The 19483-nt window shown below is 47.5% G+C and overlaps 1 protein-coding gene across 3 annotated transcripts; it reads right to left on the bottom strand.

Annotated features, from left to right (window-relative positions):
• Window positions 1-1456: 1456 nt before the first annotated feature.
• On the bottom strand, window positions 1457-18300 carry AKAP10 (A-kinase anchoring protein 10). 3 transcript variants are annotated; one of them, XM_027907957.1, is made up of 15 exons: window positions 18042-18297; window positions 14526-14573; window positions 12319-12501; window positions 11472-12026; window positions 10028-10126; window positions 9511-9595; window positions 9028-9151; window positions 8181-8317; window positions 7375-7519; window positions 6541-6714; window positions 6105-6214; window positions 5167-5249; window positions 4526-4578; window positions 3789-3884; window positions 1457-2855 (listed from the first exon to the last, which is right to left on the bottom strand). In XM_027907957.1, the coding sequence occupies exons 1-15, from the start codon at window positions 18208-18210 to the stop codon at window positions 2850-2852; spliced, it is 2067 nt and encodes a 688-aa protein (XP_027763758.1). In that variant the 5' UTR covers window positions 18211-18297; the 3' UTR covers window positions 1457-2849. The 3 variants fall into 3 exon arrangements, with proteins under 3 accessions (XP_027763758.1, XP_027763756.1, XP_027763757.1); XM_027907955.1 differs by lacking the exon at window positions 1457-2855 and having other exon boundaries at window positions 3546-3884; window positions 18042-18300; XM_027907956.1 differs by lacking the exons at window positions 1457-2855; window positions 14526-14573 and having other exon boundaries at window positions 3546-3884; window positions 18042-18300.
• Window positions 18301-19483: the final 1183 nt, after the last annotated feature.

Below are 19483 nucleotides of genomic sequence, written 5' to 3'. Positions count from 1 at the left end.
GGTGCAGCGCGTCACGGCGCGCACCCGGAACACCGCCTGCGGCTGGTAGATGATGTCCAGCACCTTCTCCGTCTCCACGCTCTGCCCCGCGAGGGTCTTCTCCAGCGACGCCACAATCTCGGCATCGTGGACGAAGAAGGCCAGAGGCACCGGCTCATCCTGCGGGAGAAAGAGCGGGTGAGGTGGCGAGGGGCGGCCCCGGGAAGGGCTCGGGAGTGCCGGGGGAGTTCGGGAGGGGGTCTCACGTTCTGCAGGAGGGCGTTGCAGACCAGCTGCAGCTTGTCCGGGGTGATGGTGACCGGGACGTCGAAGGGCGAGCCCAGGGACTCCCCTGCCTCATCCCGAAACTGGATCAGGAGCCGCTGCACATCCTCGTCCGGAGACATGTCCTGCGAGACAGCGCGCTCAGCGCCGGGAATCCCACCGGGCAGGGGGGACAGGCCCCCACCCGGGCAACGATACCCGCGTGGGGGAGAAGGAGCCGCTACGGGGGGACACGGCGTGGACCCCGGGGGAGGGAGAAACTCCCCGCACTGAGCAGAACCCCGCGCGGGACGGGGTGAGCGGGAGCCCTACGCCCAGACAGCCGCAGCATCCCCACCCGTCCAGCACTGCACGTTGAATTGAAGCAGTCCGGCCCCAACCCCACTCCCAATCCCGACCCCACTCCCAATCCCAACCCCACTCCCAATCCCAACCCCACTCCCAATCCCAATCCCAACCCCATTCCCGATTCCGCTCACCGCGGCCATGTGCGCGCGCCCCACGTGCGCCGGAAGGGGCGTGGCCGGGGCGGGAGAGGCCGAGCGCGGCGCTGCTGCCCCCTGGCGGCCGGAGGGGCAACACCGCCCTCCCCGGGCCGCGGGTTCGAGACTCCTCCGGGACACCCCCCGCGGTACCCACGGAGCGGGGTTTGGGGCCCTTCCCAAACACACCACCCCTGTTCGGCACCGAAACAACACCAGAACAGACCCAAGGTAGCCGAGCCTCACACTCCACGCGGCCTCATCCACCTCAGGCAGCACAACGGCTTAAGGAACTCAGCCCTGGGCAATATTCACACCCACACCCGGGGCCTCTCATCCCTGAACACGCTCACGGGCTGGGCTGGATCCTGAGTCGGCATCGCAGCAAGAACAGGGGAGGGGGAAATTCCTGCACAGAAGAGGATTTAAGCATGCACAGTTCAATATTGCACTACAGCACCAAGCCCTGCCCCTTCTACCCCCTTTCCCAGCCCAAATTCTGACATGTCCTGTGATTTAGTCCTTTAGATTAGATTATCAGTGTTATTCTGTATTTCACCACACTGCTATTAACATAATCCATTAAGAAAACATGACCAAAACCGCCAAGGACAAAGCATTCAGGGACGTGTTTCTTCTATAAATCCCAAAAGCTCACACTAAAAAAGAACAACCCACGTAACTTCCAAATCCCAGGAAAACAGAAAATCGACACAAATTTTAATATTTATATATTTTAAATCAAAACACAATTAAATAGAGTATGTTTTAAGTACATGAATGCTTGGGTATGAGAGAAATAAGAGGTGGTACATAGTACCAAAAACCTATACACAGCCTTTTTTTTTTTTTTTTTTTTTTTTTTTTTTTTTGCTTTTTCATAGACAATACAGTGTGTCTCTATACAATCGAATATTGCAACAGAATAACACTTGCTAGTCAATCAAGATATTCTGAACATTGGAAATGATTTTGAGTTCTTCTCATAGTGATTTCTTTGCCCAAGTTTGAGGAAAAAAGCAATCATTAGAGTTTAAAAAAAAAAGACCCAAAGTAAGTGTTGTCTACTAAAAATGCAGCAGTAACATAATGGTGAGACACTGAGTACTTCTGATACCCTGCAAAAATCAATTCACTGGGGAAAAAAAAAGAAAAGAGGTGCTGTGTAACATGGTAAGTGTTGATAGTGTCAGGGAGAAGGCCAGAGGTCATTAAAAATTGCTTTTCTTTGTAAACCAAACATCTGGAATTAGATACTGCATTGGTTGGAGGACAAGAAGCTGTGGAGAATGCAGCAATTACTTTTTTTCCTCGCTCGTGGGATGGAGAGGACAGAAAACGGAGCGGTTTCCAGGGTCCCACCTGCTCGGAGCCGTGGCTTGGGAGCTGCCCAGGTGCAAGATCCGAGTGTGCCGTGGTGGAAGCAGGGGGTGTGAGTGTGCAGGGCCAACAGCTCAGCAGGGAGGAGTTACACTGTCCAGGCTTCGCTCCTGATCCTTCTGCACTGCCCTCAAGGTTAATGTGGTTATGAAGTAAAATACATTTATCTTACAGTTGAATATTCATCTATTTCAAGTAACGGAAAATAAAACTTAAGAACTTCCTAGGTCGTTCGCTGCCCGTGAATTCACCCTTCCAGGTTCCAGTGGCCAACGGAGGGGACGTGCCCCAGGGCCTTTGCAATTTTTGTGTTTAAAAATTACAAGTAGTAGAACTAGAAACTACAGCAAAACCTTCCCCTCTTGCTGTGGCCTGTGTCCCATTCCAGACATTTTGCTTAAAAAGTCTTTTTAAGACAGGGTCAAGTATTTGTGAAGTCGATCACAGTTTCTCAGTGACACATTTGTAAACTGCATCTTCATCTCTAAAAACCATCATTACCGTGAATGCCACATACAACAGGAAAAAGTGTTTCTTCACTCTCTACAGTGGAGGTACAGGATTGCTTCTCTTTCTCGTTCTTCCTTAGAAATGAGGGAGATCTCGGCGGTTGGAGTTAACAGTGCTTTGTTTTTATTGGCTGTGTTAAAGAATCCACCAAAAGGGAAAGTTCACTCATTCTCCAAGTGGAAAAGCAGATTTCCTGTTCTGGAGTTTCTAAAATCATAGCTGGAAAAGGGAAGAACAGGGTTAGAGAACATCCTACCATAAAACATACAAAGGTACTTGCTCAACAGAATGTATGTTTGAGTTTGGGAGAGAAAAAAACCCAAATCTAATCCCAACACACTCAACCTTCTGATTATTTGCATAATTGAATCCAGAGCATCTGCAGCCACTTGATATTTCTAAATACTGTGCTGAGGGGGACCTTTTCATCCAGCCAGACTGGAAATGTATCACTTGCAGCCAAGCTATTAAATGAAATCATTATACAAGTTGTTTAAACATAACTGGTCTATTAGAAAGGAAGCAGCCACATAGTGAGACTATGGATTCACCTATTTGGGTGTAATAACTTAGTTACCTTCCACAGCTAAACATAATGCAAGTTAATTTTTAGGAAGCCAGAAGTACCAGGCATTAAGTTGGTAACCTGTCATCAACATTTTACCAAATCTAACTGCTGCATCAGAACTGGGTTTTCTAAAAAGAAAACACATGGGCTGAACAACACCACAGTCACCAAATACCAATACCCAACACGAGACAACTTCCCCGCCACAGAGTTCTACTGACACTTTAGGCAGATGTACAAGCATTGATTAACAAGAAACAGCAAGTGTGAACTCAAGTAAGGAATTACAGTATTGATCCTGCAACACAAATCACCCTTTTAACTAATAAGGCAGTTTCTAAAGACTCAAACTAAGACAAGCTTAATGCCTGCAGAGGAGAATCACCGCAGGCATCTGTTAAGAAATTCCTACATCATCCGTAGGCCGAAACACTTCCAACCTTTGTTTCTTCGTATCATGCTATGCCAGTTTGAACATTTACCAGCGTGGGTTTCAGAGGCACGAGGAAGGCAAGTGAGAGCTCTGCTCCTCCCACAGCCTGGCCTGAGCCAGATGAAGACAGGCAGCCTTTCCACCCCCTTACCTTGGTAACCTTCTCCGAAGGCTGTTCGCATTGCGCCTGCTGCATGACGTCGTTGACTATCATCTTTGCTATCCTCCAAGCCATCTCTTCTTGAGCCTGCCGTGGAAAAAGAACCAGCTCAAAACACAGATACAGCTTCAGGTTCTTGAAATAAAAACACAGTGCCCTCAGCACAATGCACTTGGAGTCACGGTTAACCTCCACAACTCAGCGACCTGTACAAATGTGTCCTCCCTCGGTGGAAACGCACCCGGCTTTTCTGTACAGAGTTAACCTCGATTGTTGTATTTATGGCTTGATGCAGTTTCCAAGAGAGTTTTTAGATTTATCTCTTGGGGATTTGTCCAAGCCCCTCTGAGGGGGGAAGCAGCCTGTAAATCCACGTACAGTGGTCACTCCATGGTAAAAACCAAACAGCACCTCCACTCCTACTTGATCTTTAAGGTCCCTTCCAATCCTAACCATTCTATCACTTTATATAACACCACAGTAAGAAAATCCCTGACTGCAAGCACACATTTAACCATTATATTAGTTAAACCAGCAAGCACTGGCAAAGATCAAACTAATTTCACACATCCATGCAATCAGCTTATATTTAGCACACAGTCTCACAGTTCTTGTCGGTGCAGCAAAAAGATACTGAGAGAAACAGCCAGGATTAAGGACTTCAATACTTTATCTCCCTTATATATACTGCAAAGTAAATCACAAGGACAACATGAAAGAGGACACACCTCATCTGTGTTTCCTTGAACCCATTTCTTCATTGCTTGTGAAAACATGGACCCTGGTTGAGATAAAAACAGCAAGCAAGGTATGTCAGCAAACTGTGGCACACCCCCCTCTCCAAGGTAATTCCTGTCATCCCCCTGAAGGAGCTGCACTGCTGACATTCCAGGGCACGGGGGAGTGGCACGAGAGACAAGGGACTGTGTGGGAGCCGTGGTTCATCCACACTGAGCCCGAACCATCCGCCTTTACCAGAGCTGCAAAGCAGCACTAACAGCAGGTCCCAGCCTGGGTGGGAAGCATGTGGAGAGCTGCAGTTCTTTTTCATCTCGAGACCAAAGCTTTGAAGGTTTGATCATCAGCTCAGCTGCTAGCAGCTTCCATCCCTGCCAGGTTCCATCGACAGCTCAGACTCCCACAGGCTGCTCATACTCCTCAGAGCCCAGCTGGACCAGAAAAGTAGAATTTGGAGAGGAAACTGGGCCAGAAATGGGGTTTGCTTCAGTACAGGACAATCCCCTACGCAGGTCTATTTGGCTTAAAACAGATCTGGAAAGAGTCAAGAATCTTGCTTCTCTTGACTGCAGTGGGGAAGAGAGCAGCTCTGCAGATGTTCACAGGAATGCAGAAAAAGAGAAAAGCAAACCTTTTGATTTTTTGACATCAGGCTCTGGTTCAGACTCTCTGATGAACTGTCCCAGGTCACTGACACGTCCAAACGTCATCTTCCTGAGGAGAGGAGGGGTAAAAACCATAAGGGTTACCAGGACAGTTTTGGCATCATGGAAAGCTACCAGTGAGGAAAACAACAACAAAGTCACCACAATAAAGACTCCAGGGTCAGGACACTGACATTTTACCCACCACCCAAAACTGATACACTGGGAAAAACCTCCTGCTCTTCTCATGTATCTGAATTTGAAGAGTATCTGAAAAGTTCTTGTATAAACTACAAGCAGGCAAATGCTTCAGTGACTCAGTCATGGACTATCAGCAGGCAGGGCTGGCAAGTGCTCTGCACTATCACAAAAACATGTCACGGGGGAGAAACAGTTTATAGGACTTAAAAGGACAAAAGACTGGTGTGCAACAGAAAAGACAGGTGGCTATAGAAACAATTTCTGTACGAGATCCACAGAGCAGAAGAGCTTTATAACAGAGAGCAACTTAGGGAACAGAAGAACAGCTGTACAATCAGCTAAAGAAATGAAGTATAAGCCCTTCTCTTCCATGGGGGTAGGGAGAAATAAACTTCCCTTTGCCCATGACAATATCAAAGGTTATTCTTTTCTATTCCAACCCCAAACAGGAGCTACTTGGCTGTATTTTGGGATCAAAGAGGAATAATAACCAGGATAAAGAGAAAAATCAATTGGAAATAATTTCCTGGCTGCCATTCCGGTCAGAGAAACATTCATTATTAGTGCTAAATCACACTTCTGAAATAAATTTAGTTTCAAATGTTAAGACATGGACTAATTATCTTGCCTTTAGGCCTACTCTCCATGCAGGAGGACAGGGCAAATGTGAAACAGAGGTGAACATGTAACCAGAAAGGATGAGATACACTGAAATGAACCTTACCCTGCATATGTTCGTTGATATAAGGATTCTGGATCCAGACTTGCAGCATCTACAATTATTGCTTCATCAAAATTTTTCAGGATTTTAACATTAGCCTTTTTGACATTGGACTACAAATAAAAATTCTAAGTATTAGTGCCCAATGCAGACAACTCACAGCTTCTTAACAAAACTGCAATTTTAGTGCTTTTAACACTTAGACAGACCTTCATCAAGTCTCTAAACAAGCATAAAATAATTAGAGAGCATCTACTCAGACATGAATTCCCACCTCAGTATGACATTATTTTTAAACAGAGGATGACAAATTTCTATGACCAGAGCCAAAGGCACACTGCCCAGGTCAGCACACGTGTCAGGGCTGAGCATCATCACCCAACAGATCTGTGTGTGCACACAAATCATCTGCAAGAGAATCAAAGCAAGAAATCCGTACCTGGGAGGCAGAGCCATCGGGGGCCCCTATGGAATCACTGTCAGGAGAGCTGCCAGGGCCATGGATACTCAGTGCAATATTCCCTCCCTGGAATTCATCTCCTCGTACTGAATGGATGAGATCGTTCAAGTATTTGTAGTAAAGGTTGCTGGACAAGAAACCAGGTAAAAAAACCTGAGGGACAGAAAGAATCCTCTTTAATTCAAGGCTGACACATGAGCATCTCAGTCCTTGGGTACACAGAACACAAGTAAAAGTGTCCCCACACGGAATTATTCCAGATTAGTGACTGCATTGCTTTAAATTTTAATCCTACTGCAAAATGAACAAATGCAACTGCTTATTAACCAAATCCTCCAGTAGAGGAACTGAAGTTCAGATCTTTTTTCCCCTCTAGAAACTAAGCCTGACAGCCCAACAGCTTACAGGTATTTTGCTGTGCTGTTCAAACCCATCTACAACTCCAGAATCAGATCTCTCATTTTTAGTATCTGGGTACCCCAGAGTTACATTCTTAGCCACAGCACTGATATTAGAACTGTAAACAACTCCTACTAAGAGGAAGGAAAATTTTCTAAAGATATAAAATAAGCTGTTGATAGCAATTCACACGGGAGGAAATTCTGCTACTTCCATTAAACCGCAATAATTACCCAAGACAAACATTTCACAGAGCACTAACAGCAGCCAGTGGGTGGTATCTCCAAATCAGGCTGGGGAAAACAGCCCAGCAAATTTTACCAGAGCTGTTCTATTATCCAGGTAAACAGGAAGTCAGGACAAATCAGGGATGCTGAAGGGGACACTGCAGACCCTCTGAAGGAGGGGTCTCACCGTCTCCATGGTGGTCCACGCCTGCCTTAAGGGAGTGGTGAAGCAGTTGGGGAGAGGCCCCCCCTCCCTGCAGATGTTGGACTCGATCTCCAACCTCACCGAGTCGTCAAAGCCCAGGGGATGTGTGGCTTGAAGGGAGAAGTACCTGCAGCACCGGACAGGGGGAGAAAACAACACAGAAGGGTTTGTGAAACTCTGCAGGCGGTCAGAGCCCACCTGTCCCCCCCCAGGCCCTGAAGAAATGACACTCCAAACACCTGCACACACCTGGTGCCCACTGGCTACAGGTGAGAACTGCAGGTACTGCAGGTGAGAACCCATCACTCACAGAAATGGCTCCCAGAGCCCTGCCCTGAAGGCACAACAGATAAAAGCAGCAGAGCATGGTGTGATCACTGGTGAGCAGAACGTGACACTCAGCTTCACACAGGGGAGCTGGAATGGAGGGGGAAACACCCAGAACCCTGAAGAGTTTGCTCTACTGCTCAGATCACTGAAAGCTGAGTTTCTGGATGGGCATGATGAACCTCAGAGTCAATTGTTTGCTTCCTCTCCAATTATTATTTCCTCCTTGGGTAATAACTCAACGAGCTTGTGGTAAGGAGTCACACTTAAGCTTAAGAACAAACTATTCCTGGAAGCAGTTTTGATGTCTGTCTTTCAGTTGTCTTACTGCTAAGGTGAAGCACAAATTAAAGGAAAAAAGTTACTCTCCTGAAAGTCTTGATATTAAAAAGGATCTGATTGCTTCCTTAAAAAAAAGAACATAATTTGTAATACTAAGAACAAGCACTGAAGTCCCTTACTTGTCATATAAAATCATGGCATCGTTCTGTGCTTCTTGCCCATCATACTGGCCTTTTTTGGCAGCAAGTTGAGACTGGAAGTTATCTGCTGCCAACCAGAACTGCAGTACATTAACTGCATCTTCCTTCTCCATGTACTGGAAGGGAAATTATAAAGAGAGGAGAAATTAAAGAAGTTTTTAGCAAGAAACTTTTAATAAGCATTGACAAACCTACTCCTTCCCATTTGAAAGGACCCTGAAACTGTGAAATCCCACATTTAACCTATCACATCCAAACCTGGTGCCCTCTCCACATAACACTGCTGAATGATTTGTTATCTGCAACAACACTTCAGGCTTTCAAAGTCACTACTTCAGTTTGCAAGATCAAGATGACTATGTCAAAGCTTCCACAAAGCAAAGAGACACTCAGGAGCACTCACTGACTGGAGAAGATGTGCACAAATGCTCATTCCACACTACACTGGATGGGTTTGAACAATTGAATTAGTTCTATGTGTCAGCAGGAAATAATTTAATGCATTTTTTTCCCAGAAAAAGGTACACTTTTTTTTTTTTTTTTAAATTATATTAGTCACAGAATGACAAAATGGTTTGGGTTGGAAAAGACCTTAAAGAGTATCTCGTTCCAACTCCAGGTTGCTCCAAACCCCATCCAACCCGGCCTTGGGAACTTCCAGGGATGGGGCAGCCACAGCTTCTCTGGGCAACCTGTGCCAGGGCCTGACCACTCTTAAAGTAAAGAATTTCTTCCTAATATCCAATCCAAAGCCATCAAGGAATGAACAGATTTTTTTCACTTGCTAGAAAGGAACATAAAAGCAAAGCCCATGCCTGACACTCACCTCAGAGAAGTAGAACAGGGCTGACTCACAGAACAGAATGTCAGCCAGATACACAGTCCCACTGGTCAGCACCTCGATCTGGTATTTACAGAAATGATGACTTCGTAAGAACTCGCTAAAGTGCCTGCACGGAGAGAGGGACAATTAGGTATGGAGGGTCAGCAGCATTCAGGGCACCCTAAGAACCAATCAGCTCTCGCCCAGGAGTCTGATACTTTCAGTTGGATAAAAGCAGAACAAGCAAGAAAGGGGGCAGGTTTACAGATGGCACAAGGGAGAGATAAAGAACACGACACCAGCGTGCACAGCCAGCTACTGCAAGTGAGCACAAGAGTGGGGGTGGAGGAAGGGATCTGAGCAGTTGCAAATACAGAAGACTGCACAGAAAAATGCTTATGTGGTTATGTGTCCATAAACACTTCTAACAGAACCTTTAGCAAAAGGACAAGAGACATGAGAATCCCAATCATTCCGTCAACTTACTCTTGCTCCATGGCATTAAACACTATGGACTGTGCTGTAACAAAACAGTTGGGGTCCACTTGACCATCTTCCCCACAGATCTTTGCTGCAAAGAAAGACCAGGGCAATTTTAACACGGATTTGGCTGATGGAACTGTGACTAGTGAATGAAAAACTGCAGTTCAAACTCACTACAATCAGCTGGTTCTGACTGAGCAAAAAGAGCTTTCAAAGTACTGCAGGTGGCCAAATGACAACGCTATGGTTAAAAGGTTTGATTGAGACTCAAATCTGGATCCCCTCCATAACCACCAGTAATTCTTTCACTAATTTAAGCAAAACCTCTGAAATTTCCCCTGGGGATATTGCACAGCACTACTGAAAGGTCAGACCCACTGACACCTGTAATCTACCAGCATTTTACAAGTGACTTTAAAATTGGTAAAAATAAAAATAACTGCAAGTGTGTGAGGTACTAAAGGTACACTTTTACGGGGAAGGAGCAGCTCTGAAACGAGTAACCAGCAACAATTCTTACCAACTATGTCATTTCTCATTGCTTCTGTAATGGGGATCGGTTTAGCAGCATCTGGAGAAATATATTTGGTAAAAGTACTAACTGCATCCCGTTCTATACCTGCGAGGAAGAAACACAGAATCAAACTCCGGGTTCCTTGGCACAAATCCGAAACGAGGAGCAAATGACAAACATCTGCTCTTCAGAAAAAACAAGTGTCTCATTCTCATCCACAGGTTTCCTCCACTGAAGCTTTCAGTGCACTGCTGGATACTCTGCTGCTGACAAGCTGTGTGATCTCCAGCCAGGTCACAAAAAGCCCAGCATGGACTAAAATAGAAGAAAGCAACGTGCTCTGAATTTTCCCAGCCACCAGACAAGGCAGCATCTGCTTCCTCAGCTGCACACCTGAGTCCCAGAAGCAGCACCTTCCTGGCAAGTGAAGTTCCCAATTTCTAGCTCTCATCACAGAGAAATCACTGGCATTATAAAGGAATTAAAAGGAAAAAACCCACATCTTTTGAGACCTGGGACTCTGGGAGAAAAAAATTACACTAAAATGCTTTTCAGGTTTCTCAAGAAGGACCAGTGCTTTCAAATTCTTTTTAGGCATCAGAAGGCAAAAGGTGCTTTTCATGACTAAAATATAATTCCCCTCGTTTCTGAGGTTATGTATTGTGGAGGCACATGATAAAGAACTAAATGAGACAGACAAAACAGAGAGAAAGGGATGCAACACGAGGAAACAGTTGGGCAAACAAAAGGAAACTGATATGAAGAAAGAAAACCTTCCCTTTTTGTCTGTAAACTTGCACAAATGAGGGAGGACTGAGTAGATGCAAAGCAGAGAAAGAGGTTACTGTGCACGTAGCTTACTACCAAAAGGAAAGGTTTTAATTTCATCCTTACTTCCAGTAGCCTCTGAAGAGGTGGAATCCAAATGACAACCAATCAGTTACAAGGGGAGGAAATCTAGCAAATAAATCCAAGAACAAAACCAGCACACTCCACACACAGATCTCTACACGTCTCTTGTAACCACTCCTTATGCCATTTTATGTGATACAGGATATTTACCTTCCGTGCAAAGCTATTTATCAATTCTCAGCCCCATCATCCAAATTTTCTGCAATTCTCTTAAGATGGGATGGGACAGGTGAGGGAAGAACGGGACATTGCAATGTTCATCTTCATTTCTTACGATTACACAGGTAAGAACAGAAGCAATCTAAGCTTATTGAGTACATAATGATTACGAAGTCTCTTCAGCAGTATATTTACTTTTAATTGACACAAACAATTCACAGCTCAAACTGACCAATACAGCAAGTTAGTGTCAGTGATACACAAAGTTTATTTCCTTCCAACATCCCACCATACTTGCTAAGAACACGGGAGCTGAGGCAGCTCCCTTCACACCCCCCATTTCCCACCTTTTCAACGGAAGGGAACACAAAGCACTTACTTTTCATGAGTTTTCCTGACAAGTCCTTTAGTGCAGAGGAGGGGCTGTTTCTATTTGATACCGAAAGCTTGGAAGATTCTTGCTGATCAGCTGGAAGAGAATGAGTCCCTGTCTCTGACTTTCTTAGACAAAGAACACCGGCACTGTCACACTCCTGGCCCGGCAGGACGTGGTTCTGGCTGTTCCCAGTTCTGTCCTTCCTGCCCGAGGCCGCCGGCTCAGCCCGGAGCAGCCGGGCTGGGCCAGAATCCTCCAGCCTCTCCTCGAGCAATCCAGCTGGAGGAGATGATGCCAATTCCTGCTGTTTGGAGGGGGACACCGGCTCTGCCAGGGAGCTCTGCTTCACGGTGTTGAGGCTGTGCGCGCGGATGCGGGACCACGTCGTGGAGTGGAAGCTCTCGGCCTCGATCCAAAACTTCACCAGGTGCTCCATCCTGCGCAGCTCCATGAACTGGATGAAATAAGGGAGGGCTACGCTGTCCTGCAGGACTTGTTCGAGGGTCTTTGAAAGGCTTGATTTGGTCTCTTCAGCCTGGTAATTCAGACACGATCTGCCTAAAGGAAAACACAGAGGGAATGACTCCAGACTGGACCGCAGAGGTGGGTGTGGGATACCAAAGTGCCTCTTCACAGTTACACTGCAGGACAATCCCAAAATATGGAACCTCTTCAAACAAACAAACTGCTGTCCCCACTCAAAACCCTCCCAGGGTAACACAGATGCCACTGTAACAGCAGCCACATTGTTATCACCCATCTACTTGCCTGAACACCAAGGGACGGCGGGCGTACCAGAAACACACACAGAGAATAAAAAAACATTATTGCAGAGGTGATGAGGCCTTACCTAAGTCTCCAAAATGAGCAGCTTCCATGTGACTTGGCTGCTTCTTAAGGGCAGCTGTCCGGCTGCTGGAAAAAGAGTCCATGTTGGCGGAGATGGCATTAATGGCCACATGGCTTGGTCCTGCAGCCTCCAGCAAGGCATGATTTCTAGTGCTTCTCTGAGGGGAATGTACTGGGATTGGAGCTGGAATCAAGACAGGAATGATTAAAACACAAGGACCCCAAGGTCTCTTTTAAACAGAACTCAATGCTAAGCACCCCAAAACGAGCCAGGGAGTTTGCAAGATTCAGCCTCATTAAAACCTCGTTGTACCCACTGTGTGTTATCTTTGATCAAGGCTCGGATAAGAGGAAAGACCACGAGTTTTATTACAGCAAGAATAAACTCCCTCCCAGCCACATCGACTTTCCTTATTCAGCAGCAAATCAAGAGAGGCCAACTCTGAGTTCACACGTGAAATATTATTCCTGAGTCTTCCTGCTTCCTTGATAACCACTATCATAAAAGCTCAGTACTCTGTCAACAATTTAGTTTCATTCCAACGCTCCTGCCAAAATGCATTCCATGCCTCTTGGAAGGCTAAGGTGTGTTACAAACCCCTGAACCGCAAAGCTATCCCTGAGTTTTAACAGGAGGATTTTTAAAAAATATTTTTGTTCTCTCCACTTGGTTTTAAGAGGCAAAAAAGCAATAAGGAAATGCCTCTGTGGAACCCACGTGAGTTTAACCCCCTCTGGCTGTTTCAGGACGCGACTGGGTGTCAGAGACAAAAGAGAACAAAGAAGAACTTCCTCACACAAACCTCTGCCAGTGAAAAGGCATTAACTAACTGTCAATTGCTGACAAAGCTGAAAATAACAAAACATGCTCACAGCAGTTTCCAAAGCTCTCGGGAAGCTGCCTTAGACTGGGATGTCAGGCAGGGACATCTTACACCTCTGACTCAAAAATAAAGCCCGTCAGATGACTCGTTATCTCAGCACACCACTTCCCAGCCATGTGTTTCATCAAGGTGGCAAGAAACTTGGGCTTTATGACTTCCATGATGCATCACTTTATTTTTGTTCCCAATTTTGTGACACACGCTGGCAGAAGTCGGCAATTTCTGACTCGCATGTCACAGTAACAGATCCCTCAAGAGCAACGGTACAGGAGAGTTAAAACATCCGAGTTCTTGTGGAGTGTTTGGTACCAGGACACCACTTGCTGTTTGTTACAAAGCCTTTGGTATTTCACACCAGCAATGATGGAGAAAAAATCTTTTTTTTCCAAGGCCAAGGGAGGGCAGCAATGGGAGAACTTGGTGGAGGCTACTCACGTAGAACCGGAGCTGCACTCCTCATAACGCTTCAGGCTTTTGTAAATTAGATTCAGGTTTAATTCTATATTATGGACACTTGAGAAAAAATTATTCTGCTTTTTCTAAGGGTCAAACACCTGTTCCAAAGGCTCAGGACAGCACCACATCACGTCATACACAACTTACTGTGTCCCATATTTGATTTGAAAGACAGACCACCAAGGTGAAAAAAGCCTTTAATTCTCTCTTGATATGCAGGTAACACATTAATAAGTACAAAAATGGGATTCTGTCTAAGGGTATAAAACAGATCAGATTCTATGATTTACCTCATCTCCTTGTAGTATTGCAAGAAAAACCGACAGGACAAGCAAACTTGTTTTCCCACAGTTTATACATTTCTTTTCCATCGTGACTTTGTTTCCCTTTCCTAACAGATATAGCACTGTACCACGTGGAGGAGCAGCAGCAGAACAGCTATTCCTTCTCACCAGGATTTGCATCTTCAGCCTCACAAGCCACATCAGACAAGAGTTAAATCAGATCCTGCAGACACAGGGAAGCTGCATTTTCCAAAATCTCCAAAGCGAGCAAGAAACTGCAGGAGCAATTCGTTGCAGATAAGGAATTACCACCAAGTGCAAGGTGACCGACTTGCCTGATCACTTTGAATTAAAGCTCATGGCTGACATAATTTAATCACCCTCTGCACCTACAGATTCAGCAAGACGAGTAGGGAAGATTAGTTACTATAAATACCCAGAAACAGAATTAAGTTTTGGGTTTGTTTTGGGTTCGATGCACAGGTCAAATCTACGCTCAGTGTTAGGAAATGATGCTGCTGGGTAAGATAAAAATGGCAGATGACAGGAGAGATCTGAATTTATAGACAAAATATCGATCTTACTTTTAATTGCTTTCACATCTGTGGTGTTTTCTTGTTCTTTGCCTTTCACTGTAAAATACAAGGGAAAATGTTAATGCTATTTTGGGTGGCTAGCGGCATTTACCTGAGAATGGACATGGAATCCCCAACTTCAGCAGGTCTCAGAGGCAGATGTAAGCCATGCTTTTGTTAAAGCTGATCTCTCCCTTAAATCTGCACACCCAGTAAATGACAGAGGCTTTCAAAGCCTTCCTGTTGGTTTATTTTCAAAAGCAAAACCTTATCATCCATGAGTTAACAGTATGTTAACACCACCATGGAGGAAGATCTATAGGATTAAAGCCAGGCTCTGGGAAGAATGGGAAAGGGGTGTTTGATGTGTTGGGACTTGCTGGTGCACCCTATGAAATAGAAATCAAACTCCTAAAAACAGTATTTCACTCATATTACAGGAGGAGCAGCACAACTCACACCACTGAGGAGATGACACGGAACCAGCTCCACAGAGCCAGAGCCTCCTGACTCCTCAGTCAGGATGGATACCACGGAAATGTTCTGGAAACACGCTGCCAATACTTAATTCTCTCACAGACAGCATTGCTTAACCACCACCAGAGCTCGGGCAAGCTACTGATGGGCAGATAACAGTTTAAAAAGCTGGGATGGAAAAGCCTTCTGGGAAATGTTTTAAAAAATATTATTATTATTATTATTTTTTAAAGGAAGCCCCGAAAGGAAGTGAATGAGGAGATCTGTTTAAAACAAAAATAAAGGGACCCAAGCAGTACATAAACAGGATGGCATGAGGACAAAAAAAAATAAAAAAATGAAGTGGTGATATTGGAGAACAGTGATCTACCAGAGAAACCTTCTCCTGTTGCTCCAGGCGAAGATTATTAACTACAAATAGGTCATCCCTGAACACCGACTGTGGAGTTCTTCCAAACACAACCACAACTCCCAGCCCAGCACAATCACCACATTTACATCACAAAACACGAGCAGATAAAAAAAAAAAAATCCCTCAATAAAACCCAAAACCCAACCCCTTCCTATCCTGACTTAGGGAATTTAAATATTTTAAAGGGAAACTCCGGTCTCGGGTTACATAATTGCCCTGCCCGGGTGGCTGCAGCGCTGCCTGCCAGCCTCCCCCTGCGAGCAGAAACGCTGCAGGGCTGCAAACTGGCAACTGGGGGGTTAAAATTTAAGCTACCAGCCAGCACGTTCTCTGACAGAGGCATTTAAGTGTCCATTAAAAGAGGTGGATTCTTCACAAACTGACCTCCTGCAGCTGCTGTGACAGAGTAACCAGCCTTTACATAACTGGGAGCTGATGGGCAGGAGAGAAATCCCTGAGGAAACCTGCAGGTCTGAGGTAGCACTGAGGCACAAAGGGAACGAAGCGGCCTCTACACAGTACTACAAACCCTTGTCTTTCCAAAATTATTCCATTATTTCATCAAACCCATTCCTAACTGTCAGCAGTAACTCCCGAGTTTCACACAGGAGCCCTCCATAAGCCTATTTTCAGTCTAAATACGCCTGTTCCTTCTCACCGACCATTCAGTTCCTCTCTAATTACCTACTTACTACTGGTAATACAGACTCCAGGTCCCAGCTCCAAACCCTCTCCCCACGGGCTGCCTCTGTCCCCAGCAGCTTCCAGCCCAACAAAGGAACACCATTAACAATCAGAGGACAAAGCAAACTCCTATCTGTGGCAACACCACATTTCAGAGAGTGGGGTTTCACTACATGAATTTACTTTCACTTCCCTCAGAAAGCGGATGTCCCGCGGTGTCTGTGTGAGACCAAGGGCTGAGGGTGGGTGAGGTTTCCAGGGGCCGACCCCACTCCCAAAGGGTCACCCCTCCTGTGACATTCGGGAATTTCGGTTCACATCCCGAAACGCTCCAGAACGAGCAAACCCAGGAGACAGCGCACAAAACCCAGTGCAAACCTTGCAGGATCAGCCAACCAGCGGGGCTGCACGTAATTCCCAAGGCATCTCCAGGGACGAGCGTGTCACCTGTCTGACCCACAGTTTCATAACCTGCCCTCGAGCGCCCGGCTGCTGCTTCAACTGCTACACTCTGATTTCTCAACCCCATTATCCACCCTCAGTCTCCCAGGCCTTTATTTTAAAGCCCGAGCCGTAAAAACATTTGGCTCTTGCTTTTTGATCCTTGTCGTGAATCAATTTAAAAAACAGTTTTAATTTTTTACCCAGTACAATATCCTCCCGACGGCTCACCCCAAGAACCCTGGGGCTTGTATGTTTTTGGACTGTGTGGGTCTACAGTTTTACCCTAAGCTTTAAAGTGCTGCCTTTCTCCCCAGCTGCAGTTTACATCTTCTCTAAAAGCCGAATCTAAAAATGGAGATCACACAAAGCAGTTATTTTCTGTGCAGCCCAGATGAAAGGTTACTCCTCTTCTCTCCTTCACAGCGTCTCTCTCGGGCATTTAGTGCTGATTTGCGTCTCTGACCAAAGATCCTTTAATCAAAGGAACACAGATCCTCAATTACACATCTCAGATAATCAGACATTTCATTCCTTTCTCCCTGAGAAAATTTCCACCCCAGCTGACCTTGTCCCTGTGATCACACATCAGCTCCACAATTCCCACCAAAGACGCAGCAAAAGCCGGTTTTGAAGAGTTTATAACCACCAAGAAAGTTTCGTTCTGCATCTCAACATTTGCATGCAAACACCCCAAAAAGGATTAGGGCACTTGCAAAGCCCTCAGTGGACTTCCAGAGTCTTCATATCTGCTGATAGAGCAGTTTAGGCTTGTTTCTTCCAGAATTAACCTCCACAAGGAATGACATTTTCAGTGCTGTGACTCTGGCTGAGCAAGTTCCAGAGGAAGTGCCAGCCAAGAGCAGTATCACCAGCTCAGATACCACATTCTTCCCCCCCCAAGATGTGCATCCTGAGGTCAGTAATCGAGAAAAGGCTTTAGGACAGCGCTGTATCAGCCACTGCTGAAAATCAGTGGCTCTACTGCTCGAGCTACGGAGTCACGAGGTGACAGAACCGTCCCAAGAGGCCCTTCCTAAAAAGGTGCCACTTTCTATAAAAACCACCCAAACCACAGCGGTGGGGACTGAAAGCAGTGCCGCTCACTGCAGCACGAGCACAGGCACCCTCCGAACGCTCCGAACGCCTAAACTACAGCCATTTGTGCCATTGGAGCGTTATAAATAATTCAGGAATCCTAAATTTCAGATCTTGTGCTCCGTAACAAGCGAATGACAAAATAAACAGCTCTTTCACAAAGAGCTCGGTGCAATGAGCTCCCTTTATAACTGGGGTTTCCAGCCGCCACTGTACATTTCTAGCCTACTGTATTTTGGTAAAAAACCCCACGTAGCTCAGCACTGTGACAAAGTAACCTGCGAAAAGGCTCAGAGCCCGCGGGAAGCGCGGGGGGTGTCACAGCCCCCTCCCCGCCCGGGCCAGCGCTCGGAGCCGCTCACGGGGGGCCGAGAGCCCGCGATCCCCTCAGAGCCTCCCCCACACACACTCACCGTCACTGCCACCCAGCCCGCTCCGCAGGGCCCGGCCGTCCTCGCGGGGCCCGCTCACCGCGGCCGGGGCCGGGGCGGCAGGCCCGGGGCCCGGCAACCGCGCGGGGGACGAGCCCGGCGGCCGCCCGCCCGCCGCCGCCCCCCTGCCTTTCCGCCTGAAGAAGGACATAGCGCCGGGGAAGGGGGGCTCGGCGGGGCGGGGGAAGGCAGGGAGGGCGCGGGCCGGGCCCTATGAATGGGGCTGCTGCCCCCGCCCGCCGCCGCCGCTCCCTCCGCCCCTTCCTCCCGCCGCGGCCGCCATGTTGTCAACAACCGCCCCGCGCCCGCTTCCGCCTGGCGCCGCCGCGCGGCACGCCGGGACGCGCCCGCACTCAACATGGCCGCCGAGGCGTCCCCCGGGAAGGCCAATAGGGGGCCGGCTCGGGGGCGGCCATGTTGGGTGAGGGCAAGCAGCGCGCGAGGGTCCACAGCGGTGGGCGGGGATAGGGTGGGGGCGGCCATCTTTGATCATGGCGCCGGGGGCGGCCATCTTTGATCATGGCGCCGGGGGCGCAGGGTCAGGGGAGGAGCGGGCGGCCATCTTGGTTGAGGGCACAGGTGACCTCGGGACGCTGCGGCAGTTTGGGCGCGTCCCGTGGTGAAAGAGAGCCCTGAGGGCAGGGGACAGGAACCCTGAGGGCAGGGCACAATAACCCTGAGGGCAGGGGACAGTGGTCCTGAGGACAGGGGACATTAACCCTGAGAGCAGGGGACAGTGGTCCTGAGGACAGGGGACAGTAACCCCTATAGCAGGGGACAGCAGGCGAGCACCACAGCAGGGCCATGAGAGCCCAGTGCCCTGTGAAACACCCTGGAGACCTCTGAGAAACGGCCCAAAATGTCCCGTTTGGCCACAGGGGTCACAGCAGAGGGGACAGATACCAGGACAGAGGGCCAGCCCTGGGGTCTGTGGGCTCTGCACCCCCAGCTCTGGCCCCTCGTGCCAAAGGGACATCGTGGCCCCGGTCGGTGCCTCGTGGAATGTGGCAGCTCCGTCACTCCATCCCAACCCACCCGGACACACCAGAAATCCCTGCCAGGCTGCATCGCACCCAGCAGGACGTGGGGACACTGCCGGGCCCTGGCAATCGCTGCCTGATTAGTCAGTTCCGTCCACGTCCCGGATCCAGCCACAAAAATCCTCTTAATTATCCTCCCGAGGCAAATCTGCCCTTTCCTCAGCCGCCAAGGACGTTTGTCATTCTAACTCAATGCTTGAGTGGATCTCTGAGGAGCAGATCTCTGAGGAGCAGATCTCTGATATAAATGCTTTGCAAACAGCCTATAAAGGCTATTATTATAAATATATTCTGGTTTGTGTGTGAGGAAACTGAGGCACAGGCCCAGAGAGCAGCTCTCACCAAACCCCACAACTCCACCTGATCCGTGCAGCGAACCATCCA

This window comes from Empidonax traillii, unplaced genomic scaffold (genome assembly GCF_003031625.1).
Source record: "Empidonax traillii isolate 1590-97213 ecotype Southwest subspecies unplaced genomic scaffold, ASM303162v1 scaffold1585:size89650, whole genome shotgun sequence".
Taxonomy (NCBI): Eukaryota; Metazoa; Chordata; class Aves; order Passeriformes; family Tyrannidae; genus Empidonax; species Empidonax traillii.
The sequence above is the reverse complement of the archived record's forward strand: the minus strand, read 5'-3'. Positions and strand labels throughout refer to the sequence as shown.

What these genes read in the sequence shown, in the direction of transcription:
- AKAP10 (XM_027907955.1), bottom strand. Translation starts at nt 18,210, where the DNA reads ATGTCCTTCTTCAGGCGGAAAGGCAGGGGGGCGGCGGCGGGCGGGCGG. An exon ending in CCGATGGCTCTGCCTCCCAG is followed by an intron (nt 6,215 to 6,540) that starts GTACGGATTTCT and finishes TTTTATTTGTAG; the next exon opens with TCCAATGTCAAAAAGGCTAA. An exon ending in TGATGTCAAAAAATCAAAAG is followed by an intron (nt 4,579 to 5,166) that starts GTTTGCTTTTCT and finishes TATCTCAACCAG; the next exon opens with GGTCCATGTTTTCACAAGCA.